A 24,168-nucleotide genomic window follows, 5' to 3' on the forward strand; every position below is an offset into this window, starting at 1 on the left:
GGTTTAGGAAACAGCACTCTACTAAAACCCCTCTCCTGAGGGTTTCTTATGACATATGTCTTCTGATGCTGATGATTGCTCTGTCTTGGTACTTCTCGACCTCAGTTCTGTGTTCGACCCTGTAGACCATAACATCCTGTTTAAGAGGCCACGTGATTGGGTTGGCATATCTAGCATAGCATTGGACTCGTTCTTACCTCACTGACAAAAGGAAGACTCTGTATCTGTTAAATCTCCACTTTCTTGTGGTGTACCACAGGGCTCAGTCCTGGGGCCTCTATTATTTTCTCTACATTTGTTACCTTTGGGACTGATTAAAAAAAATTCTAATGTTGTGTATCATTTATATGTGGATGATATCCAACACCATCTTACCTTCAAACCCAGTGAGGCGTTCAGGTTATCTAGGCTCCTAAACTGTCTTAATGCTATTAGGGACTGGACGGCAGAAAATTGTTTACAACTTAATGCTGATAAGACGGAGTTTCTGGTTATGGCACCAGATGAAGTTGTCCCTATGATCATGCACAGTATTGGTCCACTCTCCTCTGCTGCCCACTTAAACCTGCGTAACCTAGGGGTCATTTTTTACCATTCCCTGTCGTTTGACCCCCATGTTAAGCAACTGTCTAGATATTGTTTTTCCCACCTAAGAAATATTAGTAAACTGAGATCTCTAGTATCTCTGGCACTAGAGATGCTCATAAATGCCTTTATCTCGTCTCACATTGATTACTGTAACGCACTTTTCTCCTCACTCAGTACATCTGCTCTAGAGATGCTCATAAATGCCTTTATCTCGTCTCACATTGATTACTGTAACGCACTTTTCTCCTCACTCAGTACATCTGCTCTTAACCGTTTGCAGGCAATCCAGAATGCTGCTGCCAGATTACTCACAAGGATAAATAAACGGTGTCACATCACCCCAATACTCAGATCTCTTCACTTGCGCCCTGTAGCGTTCAGGATCCACTTTAAAATTCTAACTGTCACCTACAGAGCACTACACGGTCAGACTCCGGCATACGTGGCTAACCTACTTCACCCCTATGTACCAGCCCGCGCTCTCAGGAGAAACTTGTTAAAATGTATTTCTGTCCCACGCACTTGCCTTAAGAGCTGTGGTGACCAAGCTTTTGAGGCAGTAGCACCAAAGCTATGGAATGCTCTGCCTTGCTTATTCTGTGAATTCGTTTGAAAATCGGCTTACGACATACCTGTAGGGTACATACAGGCGTTTGGGTAAAATTCATGCTCTAGGTCTGTTTTTAATGTTTTTATTGTGTATTTTACTGTATATTGTGCCATTCCTTTACGTAAATTGATCGCCCTTTCATGGCCACCTTGAGTTAATTATGTTTACTTGTCTGAATTTCTGTTCTTGTTAAGCACTTGTTGACTAATGTCTGTGAAAAGCACTATATAGAAATACCCACAACCCCAAAATGCAGTAGGATGTGCCATACAAAATGTAATTTCAAGAGTTAACCAAAGTCTGCCGTCTTGGCCAGGACTCCCTCAGGAAACTGATTTCAAATCTACTATCCTGGATAAATAAAAGTTAATTTAAATTGTTTTGTCTTTATTTTTTTCCAGGACACATTTTGGAGATTCATCCTTAAATGAAACTTCTCAAAATCACACAGAAAATGTGTTTAGAAGTACATATGGGTACTTTTGCCTTATCCCTTCCATGTTTAACGATAAGAAAGAGGAAATGAATCTAGGGTTCAAAAATCAAGCTAAGGGATCAATTGTGGGTGGAAAGTTCATGTTGTGACACAAGGTGAAAAAAGCTGAGCATCTGCCTAGTTCAGGGTATAGTTCTTAATTTGCTGCCTTGGAGCAGCATAGTTGCAAATAAAAAGGTTTGTTGTGTTGTGGCCCTATGGTTTTTGTAAAAGTAAACAAACAAGCTACAATGCGATAATTGATGAGTTTTAGAGCTGCTAGTAGGAAGATTTATTTTTTTTCTCCAACAGAGACAGGCTTGAGGTTTTGTCGTTTCCAGTCTTTACCGGACAGAGACCTCAAATGTATTTTAACTGACAAGGATGTTTGTATGATGTAAAACACAATAACTTTCCCCAGTTACAAGGACCACAACGAAGACACACCAGGCCCGTGAGGGTGCAGCATTTGTAGCCTTGTGGTACACTAAAAACCTCTAGAGACATCGACAGCATTACCAATTTAAAACAATATGTAGATACACTGATCAGAGCCTCATGCAAAGCTAAAATATGTAGTGTGTGCTTTGATCAGTGAGTTTGTTGTTTGATATTAAGGCAAGGTAAAGGCACTTAAGATACTCACTGATATGAGGAGCTGGCAGAATGCGAGCAGCCCGCACAGGACCATGGCGAACTGAGAACAGCTCTTGGGCTTCCCCTGCCAACTGAAAGAAATGAGTGGAGACAGTGTCATTAAATAACAGTTAAAGTTAAACCCCATATTCAGGCTTTATGCAATCCAAAGATGTTGTCCACCTGTGGCCATATGACCTACTTCATTCACTGGTGTCACTTTTTAAAAGGCATAATTTTGGAAAAATCACCTTCATTTAATTGAATAGAACAACTTGGGACAAATATAATTGTTTCTGTGCTATGCAAATCAAAGCACGAAATGACCATGAAGGATATAAGCCTATGGAGATTTCTGCAGAACAACAAAAGGACAAGGACAGACATGTATTTGTTCACACTGTAAGAAAAGTTATCTATTCCAGCTGGGTGACACTGGTTTTACATTACAGAGGGAGGGAGGAAGGGAGGGAGGAATGGAGGTAGGAAGGGCCGGACGGCGGAAGTTTCAGTCAAAACACAAAGTAAACTTCTGAGCACAAAATAAAAGGTTCAGTGGGATCGCACTGTGACAGAGCCAACATATAAGGGTTGGAGAGAATGGTTAACGCCAAGTGGACAGAAGCTTATAATGTTTATTTCCCTATTTGACTGGAAGCATAAGAAACACTCTAGACAGTGTTTACAATCTCCCAAGATCACCTTCTGATTATGATTGCATGATCGTAAAATGATAATGATGGAAGGCCTAATTGAAGGTTGGAATAATTCACCTTTACTCTTTCAGACTAAATGTTAGGTGATGCCTTTCATGTTCAACGGGTCTCAGTGTGATGCTACTTTTCATGTTCCTACTTTAATTACTGATTTTCTCTATTTACCCAATTGCCTTTTGACCACTCCATGAACTTTCAAGGAAACAAGTCAAGAACATTTGGGGATGTCTATTAGTGTGGCCATGTTATGTGTGTTAGCAACCACAGGGTAGTTTACATTCTAGAATTGAAAGCCTGTCATGGTGGGTATTGTGTAGGCTGATTACAGTATTTTTAGACTACATGTTTAAAGGTTCTCTACAAGATATTTAGTGCATTAATATAGCAGCAAACAACTATATGCCATTTAGCTATATAAAGAGAAATTCTGTTTTTTTACACATAGCACCGGCCGTGCGTGACTTTCAGTGCATTTTACTGTCCTGACCAACAATGACTGATCATTCTATGTAAACACACAGTACTTAACAATTTTCAATGTGCAATGCTAGAAATATAGATTTCTGAGCTGATAATCTGAGACTGAAATGCCTTAAATTTCAACTTTAATACTTCACCACTCTGACATCTATAGGAATAACTATGGTATGAGGCTGTATATCAAGACCTATCAACATGTCGCCAATTATTTAAGTCTTAAAAAATACACCATAACACGTACAGATAAGCAGAGAAAAAAAACAACACATTAGGAGTAGCTGTTTGGTCAAGTGTTGGATTTTTTAACTGTTGATGATCAACACAAGGAGTGATTGTTTCCTTTTTGCTAAAACTTTCGTCCATCAACCCAATTCACTGATCAAACAAGTGCATTCCAGCACATTTGCACAGGCTTTAAATTACATTTCGGGATGAAACTAAAGGTTGCCATATCAAAGAGGATTTTTAAGTTTAATGTGTGTCTGCTCTTTATTACAGAGGAAAAACAGCCACATGTGTAAAGCATTTAAATGGATGTGTGGTAGTGTCTGTTTTAAGCTTCATGTGTTCATATGTGACGAAAGTATATTGGGTCAGTGGCTAGCGTGTGTGAGGGCACATTGTTCTGAGCACAGAATGCCCTACTTTTATACGTTAAATTACAGTGAAACCTGCATTATCACTTTACTAGTGCTTTAATCTGGTTGTTTGAAGTCTTTAAACCCATCTGACGGGATGATCGCTCTTTTGTGCAATTAGTAGCTATTTCAAAGTGGCGGATTTGGAGCTGTGTTTTTATTCAAAGTGCTTGAGGCCCAGCAGTGGTAGATTAACACTGGAGACAGAAGCAGGTTATACAAGCACTGATAGCAGGAATAAAAGGAGGTTGGCAGCAGGAAGGGATTCCTGTAAAGGCAAATGGACCTGCGAGGGGGAATAATGGAATTTGCTGGATTAAAATGAGAAGAGGGGAGGGCCGGAGGTTAATGCGCCGGGTTATTGTGCATTACCCCGCAGCTCATCCTCGCCTTACATGGCTCTGTGTGACATCCACTGCCATCAACAACATTCCCACCATTACATTAGCAGCCCGGCGTATGCAATATGCCAAATTGCTTTTTCAAAGTTGTTTTCCCTGAGCACAGTTATTCATTATATTCATTTCATTTATGGCTTGGATGGGTTTTTTGTGGAATCACAGTGTCCACTCTTCTGTTTTAATCTCTGAAATGTAATACCATAAGCTGTGAACAGATATCTGGGGCATATTCACAAGTGAGTCCGCTTACTAACACAGTGCTGGACATATTGGAGGCTTGGAGGGAGCAGGTGCTTTAGGGATCTGACCGTAACAGGTGCTTGTGCATGGGCTTCCATAACATGCAGCACTAAAACGATACGAGTACATAAGGCCACTTTGCCCATTTTTGCATGTCTGTTCATTCTTGTACGGTATTTATGTATCTGTTTGTAAGTATTCAGCTGTGCTTTCCAAAAGGATTGTGGCATTCAATCATTAACTCTGTTACTCCACCAATCTTTAAACCCATTATTGTCATTTTCAGGGGGCACAGGAGGAAACAGCAGTTCAACAACACATGCCACATAGTATTGGTGTACATTGTTTGAAAGCTGGGAACCTGAAGATTAGAGAGATGGAGCTCAGCAGTGTGTGTAAAATTGTACTATTTATAAATCAGAACTTAAAATATAGTTAATTAATCAAGAAATGAATTAAAATAAATTGTGAAGGTGTTTATGAAATAAGAAAAGTATTATTAATATTTAAGTACAGAGGTGTATAATGGCCACTACCACGTCTCAGAAGTTTTTACAGCTTAATTGCCCAAATTTGGCCTAACTTTGAAGCGTTGTTTAGCCTCATGCCTTGTTTACAGCCCCGGAAAGACAGTAAAGTCTGCCAAGGACGCCGACATCCTCAAGGGGGGGAAAAGGTTAACATTCAGTTTCCCTGTTTAATGAATTAAAGAAGAGTGAGGTGCATGACTGGTTTGTTTTATTCATCATTAAATCATCAATAAATTGTATTTCAATTTAAAACTATAGTTGTAGCAAAACTAAAGACCCTGTCCTGTGAGACAACTCTAGTCTAGGAGTTTGAGACAGATACAAATTACTCTTAACATTTTCATCAGATAATTGCATATGTCCTGCCACTAAAATAAAGACTTTTTAATAGATACCTTCTTTTGTTCTTACAATTCGGAGGGCCTGGATTGCCTTCCTGATATTTCTGGTAACCCCACATGTTCTGAGCTATCCACACTGCATTTAACCAACATAAGATGTAAGGCAAGTTTTAGGGAAGGTACAGAGTCAGCAGTCAACACTGTAGGGATGTTCTTGCTCTCAGTTATTTCCATTAACTGCAATCAAAATCAATGCACTAACCAGTAAAAAATATAGCACGATATAACACCCAAAATATCACCATGGTACAATCAATGATCAATCATCAATATCCATCTGAAGTAAAAATCAAAAATCTAACATTTCAACAACACCTCATAACTAAAACATATAGCTACAATCACCTTAACTTAGAATTTGGCTAAGGATAAATTGCGGTATTTTTGCCATATATCATATATTATTATTGGACGTGCATTTGTATATTGCCTTTCTAGTCTTCCGACCACTGATTTGTACACTAAATGTCGTCATTCATTCATTCTTACACATTCATACACTGATTACAGGGGCTACAATGCAAGGTGCCACCTGCACATTAGGACTAAACTAATTCACATTGACATGGCACAGCCTTTGGGAGCAATTAAGGGGTTAAGTGTCTTGCATAAGGAAACTTTGACATGGATTGGGGGGGGCTGGGATCGAACCAGCAATCGTAAGACCGGAGGATGTCCAATGAAAATGATATGATTCATATTGAAAAATGTTCTGTGCACCAACATTAAAGATTAACACCAAAATATTTGCAGTTATAAACTTTAACACAAATACTTTAATCTGTGTCAGTTCCTCAGAAGCAAGGAACAATATCGGCTTAATATAAACAAAACTGTGTATTCGTGTTCTACAAAGCTCTAGGGAGATAATGATGGCAATTTGTCAGCTGAGAGAAGCAAACATTTAAATAGGTTTTGTTAAAATGTCTGAAGAAAACCATCAAGGGCTTTGTTTGGTAGAGAACAAAAATCCTACAAATGCTTTGTTCACATGAAACTTGCACTTCGGTGTCTGTTTTACAGGAACTTCCTATATTAAGTCACATGTTTACATCTCAACAAGTCTAGGACAGGATTATGGTCTTTTTTGTAATATAGCATCAGGTCTTCAGCACATCCACTCACACTTGCTGCAGACACTTTTCTTACAAGCAGGTAATTTCATCCCAACACATACGCCGACAGACACCTCATCCACCACAGTCTGCCTCTTATCAGGCAGCAGTGGATGACACCCGTCCAGTATAAGGCGACAGTAATCTACATCTCTTAAACAGCTCTGTCAGCATCAATACAACCAGTCAGGAGTCCCCATCTCGCGAGTGTGTGAAAGTGTTTGTGTGTGTGTGTGTGTGTGTGTGTGTGTGTGTGTGTACACGTGTATGTTCCTACTCTGCCAGGCCATTACAGAGGGTGTTGGCTTAGCAACTGTCACAAACACTTCACAACCACTCAAGAGCCAGAGACCGAGGCACCTTCAGTGCTTACTTAAAACCCTGTGAAAAAACATGACCCAGAAACATCCCATAAACTTTCAGAACTGAAAGAAAAACAATGAGGAAGAACAGCGTGTGATAACAAGTTAGGTTGCTCTGTGTGAATCAGGATAGCTGTTCAAATGAAACTGAAAGGCAGAGGAGCCTCACCGAGCTTATATTTCTACTCGGTGTGTGTGTAGTGTGGCTAAAACTGCTGTAATTCTCTGTTCCACAATAAGAGCTGCAACAGAAAATCTGTTAGCAGGACTCGAGTTGTCACATCACAGTGGCCAATGTGTGTGTTCACGGGTGAATTCAGAGTGTGTCCTCTTACCCGCGGCCCGTGGATGTTTATAAAGAGACTGATTAAGGGCTTTGGTGTGTTTAGATCTCACAGGATGTATGTGAAGTTTGCATGTTTCAGTGACAGCCTGTACATGAAAGGCGATACTCGGTGAGCGGCGCCGTAGCAGCATTGAGGGTCATTTGTTAAGTCGCAGAGCAGACAATCTTGTAATGATTTTGGAAGACTGACTTTAAAGTAGTTATGTTTTCTAAATTAGATAACTTGACCATTCTGCTTGGGAAGAATTTGGCCCAGTCCCAGAACATGTTTGAATATGTATTTCAACATGCGGCTTGCAAAGATAAAAGGTAACCAAAGAGAATACTTATGTTTAGCAGATTACAGTATTTGCCTTTCTGATATGTTTTTAATAGATAATTCAATGTGTGGGCGGCACCGTGGTGTGGTGGCTACCACTGTCGCCTCACAGCAAGAGGGGCCTGGGTTCGGTTCCCGGCCTAGACGGCCTTCTGTGTGGAGTTTGTATGTTCTCCCTGTGTCAGCGTGGGTTCTCTCCGGGTTCTCCGGCTTCCTCCCACAGTCCAAAGACATGCAGCTTAGGTTAATGGAAGACTCTAAATTGCCTGTAGGTGTGGATGTGAGTGTGAATGGTTGTCTGCCTCTATATGTCAGCCCTGTGATAGTCTGGTGAACCCTGCCTTCACGCAATGACAGCTGGGATCGGCTCCAGCCCCCCCCCCAAACAGCATAAGCAGTAACGGAAAATGAATGAATGAACGATAATTCAATGTTTGTGGTTCACATGTGACTTGTTAATATCCGAGGTCATACCAACTAGTGTCTTTATATTATCAAAAGGTCTCCATCTAGTGGCCATATTTCTCATTACATCGAGCGTGCTGGAACTCATTAAGTCTGCTGACAACACGACCGACATCGGCCTGTTCACCGGTGGCGATGAGGCGGCCTGCAGAGAAGAGGTCAGAGCCCTGAGGTCTTGTTTCCAGGACAACAACCTCCATCTCAGCATCAGCAAAAACTAAAGAGCTGAATGTGGACTACATGAAGAGACAGAAAGAAGAGCTCTCCAGAGACTGGTGAAAACTGCCAGTCATGGAGAACCACTCCACCTAACAGGAAGAAGGCCAACTATATTTTACACACACACACACACACACACACACACACACACACACACACACACACACACACACACACACACACACACACACACACACACACACACACACACACACACACACACACACACACATTTATACATCTTTTTTATCTTTTCTATATTACAGTTCAGCACAACTGCACCCCACTCTATCACATTGAATCTTAATATATTATTTCTATATATTATATTTTATTCCTATATTTTAACTTTCGCACTATTTTATGCTTATGACTTATGTCTAGGATTCTTATCTTTTGCCTAAGTGATATTCTCTTCATACATTTGTAGTAGCGTTGTTAAGGGGGGCCTGAAAACAATAATTATTTTGCCAACTTTTGCCCACTGTGATTGTTGTGCATGTGACAAATAAAATAAACTTGAGTAAAGACATAATCAAACAGGGTGTGAATGTGATCCAATCCAATAGCCTTTAAACAAATACATGTATATACAAAATAATAATGCATACTCTTATCTTACAATTACTGTATGATCTTTTCTAAGGCTGTAGTTTGTGGTGTTACATAAAACTACTACTTCTGAAATGATCTACACTTATTCGGTAAAATAACATGAAGGGAACATTCTGATGACTCTGGGTGAACTCGAATCTATCTTTTGTCATTTCCATTCAGCTAAACTCCAACAGCAACTTTTTGATAGGCTACATAGAGTTAAAATATCAATATCTGCCCACAACACATTTCATGTTCACTCTGTGTATTTATCCACTGCTTTTGTTTTCTGACCAACCTTTATTCAGAAACTAGTAGTGAAGTTCAGCAGGATCTTAGGACTTGTTATGGTCTGTTTCAGCCCTGAGTAGAAGTGCTACTGTTTGAACCAAATACTGTCTATAACATGGTTAACAGTTCCACCTAGTGGACAATGGCTGCACTGCAATACAGTGATGAATTTAAATAGTGAGAAGTCTCAGCTTTAACATTGTATTTTGGTATGTTACGCTCTTCTAAATCAAGATAACTACTATACCTTTACAATACATTTATTTCATTTTCTATTGTTCTATAATATTTATTATTGTTCTATCTTATTTGTTATTGTCTAATCTTCCTTCAAATACATTTTCGCCTAATTTATTGGTTTTATTATTTCATATTCATATCTTGTATTTGACTGTAGCATTAGTCTCAAATGATTTGAATGTTTACAATGGTTTTGTCTAATGTTTGTTTGATTGATTAAAGACAATTTAAGTAAGCTCCCTTAGCAACATCATTCTTGGCACTCCCCACAAGCCAGAGCAGAAACACTGCTAAAAAGTCTTCCAAATACTACACACTTATGCCTCTTATTAAAGTTCAAGTGCATCTCCAGAAACTCTTTTATGTGTAAAACTGGTAACATGGTTAACTGAGTAAAAATTTAGTATGAATGAATTCATAAAATACAGAAGGTGTTTATAGATCTAAAACCTTTTTTAAAACCCTTATAGCCAATGCTATTGAGTTTAACTTTTAATCAGAAGGTTGGTCTGACTGATAAACGTCGCTTGGGCAGAGGACATATCCTGACAGACCCAGGGTCAGCAAATTATTCGACTAGAGTTTTACCTTTGAACCTGATAAGCTCATGATGTTGACGTTATCAATCACACAATCAATTGTAAGGACTGTCCATTGGAACGGTAGGTAGAAAAGTTTTTTCTACACTTAAAAAATAGGCTTCACTGGCCATTAACCTAGTTTTAACATAGTATTTTGATGGAAGCAAAATGTAAACAACATCTTGACCTATACCGACTGGTTTTGTCATAGTGACTAGTGCCTTGTTCCAGAAAGCAAGATTTGTGAAAACTGAGTTAGTTAACTCTCAGAAAGTGAGGAAACTTAAACTCTGGGTCAGTAACTATGGCAACTGACTGTGAACCTAACCTGCTAGCTTGAGGGGTTTTCTTCAACAGAGTTTATCTCTGTCACCGCCCTCTTACAGAGCCGGACACACAGTTTTATTTCCTAATTATTCAGTCTGTAATAGAGCGCGTATTGCAGCGCATTATTTAGAGGAGGTTTGATGTATGTCAGAATATAAATCCTGGTTGGATATTACTTATTTAGGAAAATCTTAAATCACTACTGTTATGTGTAGTCAGTAATTTCTTTGAACAGGGTTTATTGCCGTCACTTTGAAATATTCCTGCTCAGAACATGAGTGACTTTTCATGTCATTTTGCAAGTGGATTTGGTAGAGGGGTTTTATGAATCATATATAACACTGTGACTCAGTGCACACAGTTGATGTCAGCTGTCACTGATGGAAAACATTTATTGGAGATTGTAAATTAATAAGTTTGAGAGAGCGGGATGGTGGTGTATCTGCAAAATGTTTTTGAAAGTGAGATTTTTTTTAGTCTGATTGTGTTTTAGACTCAGTTTGTTTATCCAGCTTTCTGAAACAGGGCCCTGGTAAAGCTCATCAGTTATTCTAATTTAAAATTGCTAGAGTTTGTATTACAATACAATTGCCTGTTTTTGGTTATGACTTTTGAAGAGTCAATAAACCCTTTAGTACTGTACAAAGGAGCTGTGGCATAATATTGCTCTATAGTAAGCCAAAAATCTCCTGGTAGAAGGATGGATAAGGTTTCAGTTTTACAGGCCCAGTGGGTGTGACTTACAGATACGCTCCAGATCTGCATCCCGTCAGTGTAGCCAATCATGAGACAAAGAGGAGGGTCAGTAGTACCGCTGTGCATCTCCATAAACTCTGGATTGCGGGATGTGTCTGTGCACAGAGAAATGAAGACATTAAGTTAAGCTTAGTAAGAGGATGTGCTGAATCATCCAGTCCTATGAAAAACAAACCACAAATGGTGCATTGTCAAGTTTGACATTGAGTTGGACACCAAACAGATTTAAATAAACAAGTCTAAGTTCTTTGTTTTAGATAAGCTTTATTAACTATCACACCATATTCGTGTTGCTTATTATTCTTCTCATGTTCTATCAAAAGCCTTTATTTAAAATTATTCAAAGCTCACTGCAGTATGTATAGGAGAATATGTCCAAAATAAGTTGTTAATGTGGAAGCCTGCAGAGAGCTTAAAGCTGAAATTCACAACCTTTCATAAATTGTGGCTGTAGACTACACGCAAAAATTGCAGAGCATGTCTCACCACTCTTGCTATCATGCAGTTTGAAACGTCATGACCAACCAAGTACCATTAATGCAAACAAAAGAAAAAGCATGAGAAATATATAAACATTCAAGTGATCAGTGAGTCAAGTCAGGTCTTCTCTGATGAAGTCAACTGTGTGATTTCAACTGATAAAATATGGCTAGTTTACACATTTTCCTTATATATATATATATATATATATATATATATATATATATATATATATATATATATATATATATATATATATTATATATATATATATATATATATATATATATATATTTACAGCTACATTTATATACTGTTCAAACAGACTGAGGAGCCCAATGTAGTTTAAACTTTTTTTTCCAACACTCAAACAACGACACTTACCATTGATGTCAGCTTTCTCAAATCGAACCCAAATGATCTTCTCTTTTTCATCAGTGGGCGGAGCACCAGTGTATGCCTGTAGTTTAAAAGACGGAGCAGAGGGTGGAAAAAATATACAGCATTGTCCAACATACCTAATATAACTAACCATGTTTAGTTAATCAACCAAATGTATGATTGTAGGAGAGTGAGCATTGAAGAATAGCTGGCAGACAATCTGCAGACAGCCAAAGTGTACTTTGCTTTTGCCTGGAGGTTTAGGTACACAGCAGTTTCCATATTGATATGTAAAGCTCCTATTCATCATAAGTACGGAACAGTGCTCAATTCCTTTTTACACATTTTTTTACTCAACTTTAAGATGTTAGAGCAATGTGAGGCTCCTTTGTCATAACTTTGATACAGCCATTCAATTCCATACTAAATACTGATATCATAAATATTTTACCATATACTAATTAGTATAGTACATTTAATGTAAAATAAATTTACTTTTCAGTACTATACTGACAGAAAGTGATTTGTGCACTGTCAGATATCATTCAACTTTGGAATGCCAAAATATGAAAGCAAAACGGTTGTCAAAAAATATTTAATTTATTCGTTTGTTTTCTGAGATCTTACTGGAGCAGGCAGATCTCCAACTGAAATGTATTTTTATCTGGAAATCTGAATAGCTTCACCATTTCCTTTGGGCCATTGCATTGTACAACACAGTGTTCATCAACAGCACACTGCAAAAGTTCACTGTTTTTCACTATGAATACAGACCTACTGACTACTACATTAGTCAGTAGTGACAATGTAGTCAGTAAGTTACTAATACTGACTACATTAGTCAGTAAGTCAGCAAGTACAAGTAGATTTCATTTTGTCACTTTTCTAGTGTGAATATCAAAGCGTACTTATTCAAATCAGCCAGTAATTTGGGATACAACTTGTTACAGCTGCAAGTATGAGAGAAAATATAAAGTCACCTGGGGGACCACATCCTGCAGGAAGGTCACCACACTGTCCATGTAAGACTGTTCCCTGTGACAGCAAAAAGCTCATGTTACATGTATATACATACATACAGTATAATTTCGATAAAATAATCAAGGAGTGCTGATGTGTGTCCTTACATAGCAGCTTGTGCTCGCACCAGAACCCCTCCAGCACAGCGACTAGGTCGGCGGGGAGAGTCCGATGCCATTTTGTCTCCTGGTGCTTTTTATCCTAAAAAAGTACAAAGAGACTTTTAACATAACGGCAGCATACAATTAAACCATAACATTCCTTTGCCCTCGTACTAACTTGTACAGGTGAAAATATTGTTGTGTTTCATGGCAGCATGCAAACATAGGCCACATGTTTTAACATTATTTGATCCATCTAAAAAAAAAAAAGCCAAAACAACGTGAAAAATACCCATCACAATTTCACATCTTTAGATTTCTTAACTGGTTGGGAGGTGACATGCTGATGGAATAGTTCACAGCTATCCTGAGAGCACCTGAGGGTACTGTGACTGAATATCGTACCTCCAGTCCAAACAGACTGGACTCCAAGTGAAAACATTATGTCCATCTAATTGTATTACCTTCAAGTCTTGATACACTAAAGCCACTTGGTAAAAAAAAAAATGATATCAAATTATATATTTTTTGAAATAACTAGCATTAGGCATACCCAGATTAACAAGTTTACTAACAGTGTATGTATGGACCCCGAAGACGTTACTATCACACTGGACAGCGCTTATGCAACTCTGTCAACAACAGGGCGGAATAGGCAACATGCAGTGAACAGTGTTTCTATGCCTTTAAGGGTAGAGCTTCTCTGGCAAACCTCAAAGAGAAGCTTGCCCATCTTAGCCTCGGTTACCTACATATATTCTACTAGCTTTCAACACAAGCAACGAGAGGGCCATACGGGCAACGCTTGTAACAACTGCCAGGTCCACACAATGCAAATACTGGCTAACGTTAAAGTTCAATGGTAGATAGGGACCCCGCAGCTAACTTAGCTAGCATTAGCATTGCCGTTAGCTGATACAACTCGCGTGTAGTGATACAACGACTTGGCTAAGCCTCGAAGCGAGATATGCATTTGTCGTGTTTCAGTTAGACATTACTTCAAAGCGGCTATAGCTACGAACCGGGTCGTAGAACGGTGACTGTGTCCTTGCTTATGGACTTGTGTGGTGATCCGAGGAGCTCTTCACACAAACGTCAAAACACAAACAGCCTGGATGTGCGGAAGTGTGTCGTGTTTTTGAAAGCCAATCAGAGCACAGGCACGTTTCGTCAACCCAATCAGCCAATAGCAAGGGCGGGGCTACGGCATGCGGTCACATAGAAACGATGCACTTGACAAAATAAAACAAACAATAACATTTTATAAAAAATGAAAAAACAACAACTAAGCATCTATTGCATTAATTCCATACCACATTAGTCTCCTGGACAAAAAAAGCTGCAAGCCAAGTGTGTAATATCGTCTTGTTCAGCACCAATTGACACTATTTGTAGAAATGTCATGGTGAACACAGTAAAAAGGGGGCTAGTAACATTAATTTACCTGTATTCGTATTGTAAGATTGTGAAATAAAGATAAATAAGGAAATAAAGTGCAATAGATATCTAAGATTAAGAACTGATGAAGCAAAAAAAAGAGGAATTAAGACAAAGGTAAAGCAAGACTGGAAAGGGATTAACATAGAAGAGGTAATTCATGTTACAGGAAATAAATAATCACATCCAAGGCACTGGGATAATTCTATACTGATGAAAAACAAGTTATCCTTCAATTTGGGTATCCCAAATTTTAGGTTAACGGTTTTGCTAATCAAAAAAAAGATGAAAAAGTTTCACTCTCCATAAATGGAATTTAAAGATTTAAAGAGTTTCAAAATTAAGACTTTTGGGTGTGATGTTTGATAAACCAACATGAAAATTACACATTGTACATATTAGAACAAAGGCATGTAATAATAGCAAAGTATATAGTATGCTGGATTATAAATCAATAATCATTTTACACTGTTCATTCATTCTGCAATATTTGAGCTACGGTGTGGAAGTGTGGGGCCACACGTGCATGAACAAGAAAAGAGCTTAAATAATTATTTCTAACACTAACAGACTGTTTAAGTCACGACTTTTGAAAATGACAGATTTGTTTTTTAGTTCAGAGGACGCAGACTATAGAAGATCATTTATTTTTAAGCATCAGTATGAACAGATTATTTTAAAGTAGATTTGTTTCTCAGCGGTAAGCATCAAACTGTGGAATTCTATAAATTGACATAAGGGTTGTATAAATATTTTTCAGTTCAATAAAAGTATAGTATATAGTATAAAAAAAGCATAACTGGACTATGTGTAGTGGCAGGCACTGTTCCTTATTTGTTTGAATTATTCTGAGTAGCTGCATTCTTATTTTTCTCAAATTACTGTAAGTATTTGTTAGGTAGCTGTAGTTGACAAACTGTCTAATTATATTGTTTATTTACATTTTGAGTAATGGTTATGTAAATTACAATTTATTCTTCTCATGGCTCCTTTCATGGAATGTGTTAATATTGTGACGATGTTTTTTTCTCCTTCTATTGTGCATTACCATGAGCAAAAAAAAAGAAAACATGGAATCAATTTGCAGAAATGTTTAACTTTTTTTCTTCGTAATTTTATGCTTTTTCCATTTTTATAAAAAAAGAAATCTGTATTTGATTTGTTTTTGACCCTGCTTAACTTAAGGCAAAAGCATTCATTTAAATTGATGTAATGAGGCCTTGATGTTTGTACAACCGAACAAACTTCCTTTTCCTTTTATTTATTCCTCATTTTTCATTCATTTTTATTTCACTCTTTTAGATCCAGGTCGTTTTGACCAGGAAAAGGCTTTAAGCCATCAGCTGCTAGGATCAAAAAAGTTAGGGTTAACAGTCTTCTGATTGGGACAGCCCGCCTGAAGTGGCATGTTGACTACAGATAACATCACTGCTACCATCATGCCCAACACATTCTCACTCCCAACTCGTCAAAAACTGACAGCCCCCCCCAAGGCATGTCAATATATGCTCCATACATGCATAGTGTCCTTCTGTCCTCATAGGAATTTAGGTGCTGCAGCACAGGCCAGGATGAACTCGGCCATGAACTCCGTCCATCTCGGATACCTTGCTGTGGGATTCCATAAGCAGAATGAATGATATTTCATGTCAGCAATTTGAACTGCTGAAGGCTGACTTCGTTAGTCTTTACAATGTTATTTGTAAATCCCAGGCTGGCCAGGTCCCCATTTCTTGTCAAGACTGCTGAAATTTTTTTACACCTTGTCATCATCATTCTGTGCCAAGTATAACATGGGCTTATTTGAAAACTTTAATCTCGTTATAAGACAGTCTGCACTTCGGTGGATGAGAGTCACAGGAGCTGACAAGCAACAACTTTGTCACAGTCACGCCTGTTCACTCTTCCTGCACTCTGTCTATTTCTCTCAGCTCACAGCCCAGCCCTCTCTCTCTCACCACACTCTCCCTCACTCACCTAATCAGCCTCATGCAGTGCACCTGCCTGCCACACCCACCTCGTCAACACAATCACTCTCACCTGCTCACTTAGTATTTAAACCCCAGTCTCACACACACTCACTGCCAGATCGTTCTCCGCATTATGCCAGACCTTCCAGCGTTATTCCCCGGACTGATTTCCCGTTGCCGACCCCGCTTGTTTGGACTTCTCCGCCTTGCCTCTGCCCCGGTAACTGACTCAGCCTTCCGTCCCAGACCACGGTATTCCTACCTTGCTCCTGCCCCGGTTAACCGACTCAGCCTTCTGTCCCCGACCACGAGATTAGCCTTCGCTCCTCTTGGTTTTTGTCTGCCTGCTCCGCTGTTCGGTTCAGCGCTCGCTTGAGTGGAATATACCCCGTGAGTTATCTCCTACCTGTCTGTCTGCTGTGTGTTCTGCTTTGAATAAAGCTCCAGAACTTTACTCTGACTCCTGGACGTACTGCACTTGGGTCCACCGCTCACCCGTTACAAACTTGTAAGGTCTTTCCCAAATGTGTTTCTCCTCTGCTGACAGTAGATGATTTCATCAAAACAACATACTACTAGCTAGCGACAGAAGGTTCTGCGAATACATCCCAGTCACTTTAACAGTCCAGGTCGGGGCAAACGATGTGTGAGTAGCAGCCCCTCCCCTTTTTTCTGATCTTTTAACCGCATTCAGGTCTCACTTTGAGAGTATCAGAGTTTTTAATATCTTGCTCTCAATCTACAATGTGACATGACTGTCCTGTGAACGGACCAACAAAATACAACTCTGAATTCATGTGTGATTTTGCAAATCTGCTATAAGATATCTGGAATGTTCACTCCAATGTAATTATTTCTGGTGATTTCAACATTCACATCAATAATTCCACATTCTGTTTTAAGATAAGATAAAATAATCATTTTTCTTATTGATCTATTGCAGTCGTTTGACATGACAATGTTAAAGAGCAAACTCACAAGCAAGGCACATACTTAACCTTGTCATTTCTATGAGTACTTACTATATCAGAGTAAGGCCTGACAATGAGCCATCACCCGCAGCCATGTCAAGAAAGAGGATCGAAAAGAGTTCTTTTCAACTCTTTCAACACTATAAGATGATCCGAAACACCTGTTTTCAACCATTGATCAATTTCAGTAGCCCCTCCCTGCTGTTTCTTCTGATAGTTTGTCAATTTAGAAATTTGCATTCACTAACATAAACCATGCTAATAATGATATGAGATTCAAATGTTTTATTGCATGTTAGAATGAGAGGTAAGGACTTCGGAAGCGAAAGGTGGTTGAGATAGGAAGGGATGAGGGTGTGGGATGAAGGGATGTAGAGTAGGGGATGAAGGGATGAGGGTCGTGGAATGGCGGGATGTAGGGTAGGGGATGAGGGGTAGAGGGTCGTGGGATGAAGGGAAGTAGGGTAAGGGATGAGGGTAGGGGATGAAAGAATGGGGTCGTGGGATGTAGGGTAAGGGATGAAGGGATGAGGGTTGTGGGATGAAGGGATGAGGGTCGAGGGATAAAGGGATGTAGGCTAAGGGAGAGAGGGTATAGGGTGAAGAGGGTCCTGAAATGATGAATAGAGGAGAGCGATGATTGACTGCTGACGTCCGATGGCTGGTGGTAACCGGGGAGTGGAGACTCTTGAGTGGGGGCTGTCTCTTCAGATGCTCTGGTTATGCAGAGTCCTCAAAAGATAGCCTCCTGAAGACGGGTGCGAGTGAACGTTTCTGATATTGTTCAGGTTGGATTGGGTGTACGTGAGGTATGCTGGGGCCAGCGGCCGAGAACCTTAATGATTAATCGGGGTTGTTTGAAGATAGTGGCTGAAAACGGTGGGACCGGAGTTGACAGAGGGTCTGGGGCTGGTGCCGGTAGGCTGAATTTTTTGTACGAGAAACGGGAAAGTGAGTCGGCAATCGAGTTTTGTAACCTGGGATGTGGAAGGCTCGGATGTTTAACTGGTGCTGAGCCGACAGCCTCCGCATGAACTGCATTATATCGAGACGATGAGACAGTGTTTGTTCAGGATGTCTATGACGGCGCTATTGTCTGGATAGATTGTTACGGTCTTTTGGACACTATTCCCCAAAGAATGGCTGCTATGACTACGGGATACGTTTTGTTGATCGTGGAAGAAGGGGTGAGGGGTGAGAATTTGGGCGGCCTTAGGCTTAGAACCACTTGCCGCCACAGAAGCAGCCGAAGCTGATGGAGGGGGCTGCGTTAGTGAATAGCTGTCTGTCTTCTAGCTTGGTGATATGGTTGTTATAAAATAATGAGATGCTGTTCCAAGAGGAGAGGAACTTGTGCCACAGTTTTAGCTCAGTTTACATGCTTTGTTGAATGTGACGTTGTCGTGGATATTTGGAATGGAGGTGTGAACTGTAGGTGTGACGAGAAGTGCCGACCTTCCCGGAAAATCCGAATTGCGTAGTTTAGGTGGCCTAGCAGCGAAACGGTTGATGTTTGCTGCAATATGGGCGCCAGGATGAGATGATTAGCGAGATCCGATGAAATACTCTCGGTAGGTAGGGACGCTTGGAGCGAGATGAAGTCGAGAGTAATGCTAAGATCTCCAAGAAAGTGCTAGTACCTGGGTTTTTATTATTCTAATTACTATCATTATTTATTATTAGTAACATTCATTCATTCATTCATTGTCCATAACCGCTTATCCTGTTAAGGGTCGCAGGGTATTATTTATGTATTATTTATTATTTAAGTATTATTTATTTGTTTATTTGTTTATTTGTTTATTATTATTATTATTATTATTATATTATTGAGGAACGCAGAGTTCCTTTAATGGGGAAGTCAGAGTATGCAGGCCGTGTGCTGGGGTTGAGGAAGGTAGCATGATATCATCACGTGGATCGGGACCCGGAAGTGCTCTGTAGGCTCGGAGAGCGAGAGTGGTGTGCCCGTCGCACAGCTCCTGGATCTCCAGCGGGTGGGAGAGTGGCGTCGGGGAGGATTATATCTCTCGGGCACCGAAGTCGGGATCTCTCCCCGGGTAGGAAGGCGAGGACCGATGTCTTCAGAGTTGTTGGAGGATGGATGCCGCTGGCTGTGGCGAACGTGGATGGCTGAACGTAGCCCAGGTTGCTGGCGAGGAAGCATGTTGGGAGAAGGAGAGAGCTCCGGGAATTCTGACATAGCTGGTCATCTTCGAACAGTAGGATAGCAGAAGGGTTGAGAAAGAGCTCTTGGTCCATTGAATGTGGTAAGTGGTTTAGGTTAGTCTGTTACACATCTGTTGCACGTCATGTTGAAAATGAGACAAAGAGTAAGTCGATGGGTTAGTCATGCTTAAATACTTTGTGCGGAGGAAATGAGATATGCTCGGGGTGTGGTCCTTGTTCCCGAACTCAGTTTATAAAATCTAATTCACTAACAAAGACCACGCTTATAACGATATAGGTTATAAATGATTTATTACGAAAATGAGTCCGAGGGATTGGTTAGGGAATGGTGTCGAAGGGATGAAGGGATTAAGGTCGACGGATGAAGGGGTAGGGGTCGAGGGGTGGCCCCTGTGCTGCAGGAAATCAGGTCTGACTCACACTCCCGTATCCGCACATACTGTGGACGGTTGGTGAGGTAGTCCAAGATCCATGCAGTGAGGTAGTGGTCCACCCCGGTCTGCTCCAGCTTGTCCCTCAGAAGCAAAGGCTGGATGGTGTTGAAGACACTGGAGAAATCGAAAAACATGACTCTCAGTGCTTCCAGCCTTGTTGGGGGGTGGGGGCTGTGTGCTGTAGGTTGTTGGAGGGGGTGGGGTGCTGGTCATGGAGTGTAGTGTATGAGGAGGTTGGAAGGGGGCCAAGTGTTGTGGGAAAGGAGTGGAGGAGGAGGGGCAATCTAAAGGGGGTGCAGACAGTGGGGGTTGCAGCAGCAGGGAGGACTGGATAGGGGTTTTCAAATGAAAACAGGGTTTTTAAACAAAAACGATCTCCGTCCACACATGCGTTTCAGCATCGTTTTTGAAATGATTTGCATCCAGACTTGCTCCCCTGAAAACAAATATCACATGACTATTCACGTACACTGGGCATGCGTGTGCCAGTGTAAACAGGAAGTACATTGGTTGCTTGGTTATAGATAATACAATTACACTACTCTTTAATAAAAATAAACGCCCGTGCTTGATACTTAAGAACTTCCTCTAAAATCTTCCTCCATAAACTCAAACAGACACATTTCATGGAAGTTTTTAGAAGTTTTATTTTTCAAGCTAAGTTACAACATTGTAGGTCTAACAAGAGCAGGGAACAGTTCCAACCCGTCTGGTAAACTGCTCTCCACTGCTGGCTCAAATAGCATAGTTTCTCCCTTTGGCATCCTTCTGAAGCAACATTTCAACTCACAGATTTGGCCCTTTTGAACTGTGAGTCCTCTCTTCCCAACTTTCACCACAGGGCTTGCTGGTCCTTTTTGGAATGACATTTCATTAAGAGCAGAGACAAGAGTTTCGACGGTGTGCTTCTGGACACTCATTGCTTCCGACAGTAAGTCCAGTAGGCCGATGCATTTTGGCTGCTCATCATTTTCCATTATGATTTTCTCCACTAGAATTGGCACATGAATAAATGAAAATAAATAAAAGGGCTGTCTTTTTCTCTATTGCATCAATTATACCTATTTTTACTTATCCTTCACTTAATTTAATTCTAAAGTAAGCTGCTTTCAATGCTCTACAGCTGCAGCAGAATAACATCAGCGGGGTCTGGAAGGGCCTCAATCTCTCCCACATAGACAGCAAATTTACTTTAAAATGAACAGTTATTAAACGAGGTTGACTAGATTATGGGTCCATACATTTGGTCAACACAAATCTCTCGTTTCCTCTCGGTTTCGTCCGTTGGTTATTTGTGAAGTTCACAATAGTTGTGGAGAAGAAAATAAGCATTAATTAGAAAAGGAAAGCCCTCCGTTTTGCGTCCAGCAGAAGTCCGTTCCGTAGGGCTGATAACGTCGCTGGACACACGCCGCTCGCTAATCGCTCCAATAACAGCTGATTTCTCCACGTGATGCTGATGTTATTCTGCTGCAGCTGTAGAGCATTGAAAGCAGCTTACTTTAGAATTAAATTAAGTGAAGGATAAGTAAAAATAGGTATAATTGATGCAATAGAGAAAAAGACAGCCCTTTTATTTATTTTAATTTATTCATGTGCCAATTCTAGTGGAGGAAATCATAATGGAAAATGATGAGCAGCCAAAATGCATCGGCCTACTGGACTTACTGTCGGAAGCAATGAGTGTCCAGAAGCACACCGTCGAAACTCTTGTCTCTGCTCTTAACGAAATGTCATTCCAAAAAGGACCAGCAAGCCCTGTGGTGAAAGTTGGGAAGAGAGGACTCACAGTTCAAAAGTCTTCTGGACAGAGGCTGGGTTAGGAAATCAAAAAAACCTCGCACATTTGGTGAGGTCAGGACGCTTCTTGGATTCCTAAGTTATTACCGGTCATTCATCCAAGACTTTTCACGAGTGGCGAGGCCCCTGTTCGAACTCCTCCAGAGCCCAGCCGAGATGACACCCATTACATGGACTATGGAACATCAGAGTGTAGTATCAAGGTTTGTGGAGATGCTGACTAACCCTCCTATCCTAGCCCACCAAAACTTTGATCTCCCGTCTGTATTGCACACGGATGCATCGAACGAAGGTCTGGGAGCAGTGTTATACCAACTCCAGGACAACAAGCTGCGTGTCATTGGATATGGGTCCAGAACATTAACACCTGCCGAGAGGAATTACCACCTACACTCCGGTAAACTTGAGTTCCTGGCACTCAAATGGGCTATCTGCGACAAATTCCGGGATTATCTGTATTACGCCCCAACCTTCACGGTCTATACAGATAATAACCCGTTAACCTACATCCTGAGTACTGCAAGATTAACGCTGCAGGACATAGGTGGGTTGGGGAGTTAGCAGATTTCCACTTTGACATCAAGTATAGACCGAGGAAAATGAACGCAGATGCTGATATGTTGTCCAGGTACCCAGTGGACCTCAAATATCAAATGGGTGAGCATATTGAAACAGTGTCACCAGAGGTGGTGTCTGCAGTGTGGCAAGGAAGCAAGGCTGTCCAAGACAACGATGTTCCCTGGGTGGCTGCATTGCAACTCAACTGTGAAGATGAAGATGCAGTGCTGACAAATTGTGCTTCAAGTGTCATAACCAAAGATATCAGAGCTGCGCAACAAGAGGATCTAGCGATCAGAGAAGTTGTGTCCTTGAAACTCAATGCATGGACTCCAAATGAGAAAGATAATGGAATACTCTACCGGAAAACGGAGCAACACACTCAACTGGTCCTCCCTAGACAGCTAAAACTGGTGGTGTTGAAGAGCTTGCATGACGACCTGGGTCTTGTAGGTGCTGATAAGGTGATCCACCTTGCCCATTAAAGGTTTTATTGGCCCCACATGCAGCAAGAAATTGAGGACTATGTGACAAAGAGATGTGCTTTCATCAAACAAAACATCCCAATGTCTCACAGAGAGCCCCGATGGGATGCATCACCACCAGTGCACCTTTTGAGTTGGTCTCTATTGACTATTTACACCTGGAGCCAAGCAAGGGAGGATATGAGTATATCCTCATCATTGTCGACCACTTCACACGCTTTGCACAGGCGTATCCAACTAGGAATATATCAGGAAAAACAGCAGCTGATAAGATATTTCAGGATTTTATCCCTCGTTTTGGATACCCAGATAAGCTTCATCATGACCAAGGACCTGAGTTCGAGAATAACCTGTTCCAAAGACTACAACAACTGGCAAGAATTGCACATTCAGGAACTACTCCTTATCATCCACAGTGCAACCCGTGGAAAGATTAAATCGTACCCTCCTCCAGATGCTGCGCACCCTACAGGAGGAAAAGAAGAGTGAATGGAAAGATCATCTGCCTCATATTGTGCTTGCTTACAACTGCACGAGGCACGAAGCAACTGGATACTCTCCCTTCTTCCTCTTGTATGGCAGAGCTCCACGGTTACCAATCGATTTGTTCTTCAGCCCAAGGAGAGAGACTGGAGCACGCAATCACCAGACCTTTACGCAGCAGTGAGAAGATAGGATGCGAGCAGCTTACCAAATTGCTGCCGACAAAAGCCAGAAGTCCTCAGCTAAAGGCAAGAAACTATATGATAGAGGCATCAAAGGTGTTACTCTTCGGCCAGGTGACAGGGTACTGGTGAAAAATCTCTGAGAGAGGAGGCCCGGGCAAATTGCGTGCCTATTGGGAGACAGATGTTCATCGTGTTGTGGAAAGATTGGGAGATGGGCCAGTCTATAAAGTACAGCCAGAGATAGGTAGCAAGTCCCTGCGCATGTTTCACAGAAACCTGCTGCTGCCAGTAAATTACCTACCTCTTGAAGAAGCAGTCCCTGTGGAAGGAAAGACAAGAC

At 40.7% G+C, this 24,168-nt stretch overlaps 1 protein-coding gene across 4 annotated transcripts in view; it reads right to left on the reverse strand.

The window, feature by feature from the left end:
• bcas3 (BCAS3 microtubule associated cell migration factor) overlaps nt 1-14,427 on the reverse strand; it is a 330,904-nt gene extending 316,477 nt beyond the window's left edge. For 3 of the 4 annotated variants that reach the window (XM_054596895.1, XM_054596893.1, XM_054596896.1), the window contains exons 1-6: nt 14,338-14,427; nt 13,322-13,415; nt 13,175-13,229; nt 12,198-12,273; nt 11,322-11,428; nt 2,320-2,401 (exon numbers count right to left, since the gene is read on the reverse strand). In XM_054596895.1, coding sequence (XP_054452870.1) covers nt 2,320-2,401; nt 11,322-11,428; nt 12,198-12,273; nt 13,175-13,229; nt 13,322-13,392 — 391 coding nt within the window. In that variant the 5' untranslated portion in view covers nt 13,393-13,415; nt 14,338-14,427. Of the gene's footprint in view, nt 1-2,319; nt 2,402-11,321; nt 11,429-12,197; nt 12,274-13,174; nt 13,230-13,321; nt 13,416-14,313 lie in introns of all 4 variants that reach the window. The other variant, XM_054596894.1, reaches the window with a different exon arrangement.
• Between the last annotated feature and the right edge of the window lie 9,741 nt (nt 14,428-24,168).

This window comes from Anoplopoma fimbria, chromosome 1 (assembly GCF_027596085.1).
Source record: "Anoplopoma fimbria isolate UVic2021 breed Golden Eagle Sablefish chromosome 1, Afim_UVic_2022, whole genome shotgun sequence".
NCBI classification, from domain to species: domain Eukaryota; kingdom Metazoa; phylum Chordata; class Actinopteri; order Perciformes; family Anoplopomatidae; genus Anoplopoma; species Anoplopoma fimbria.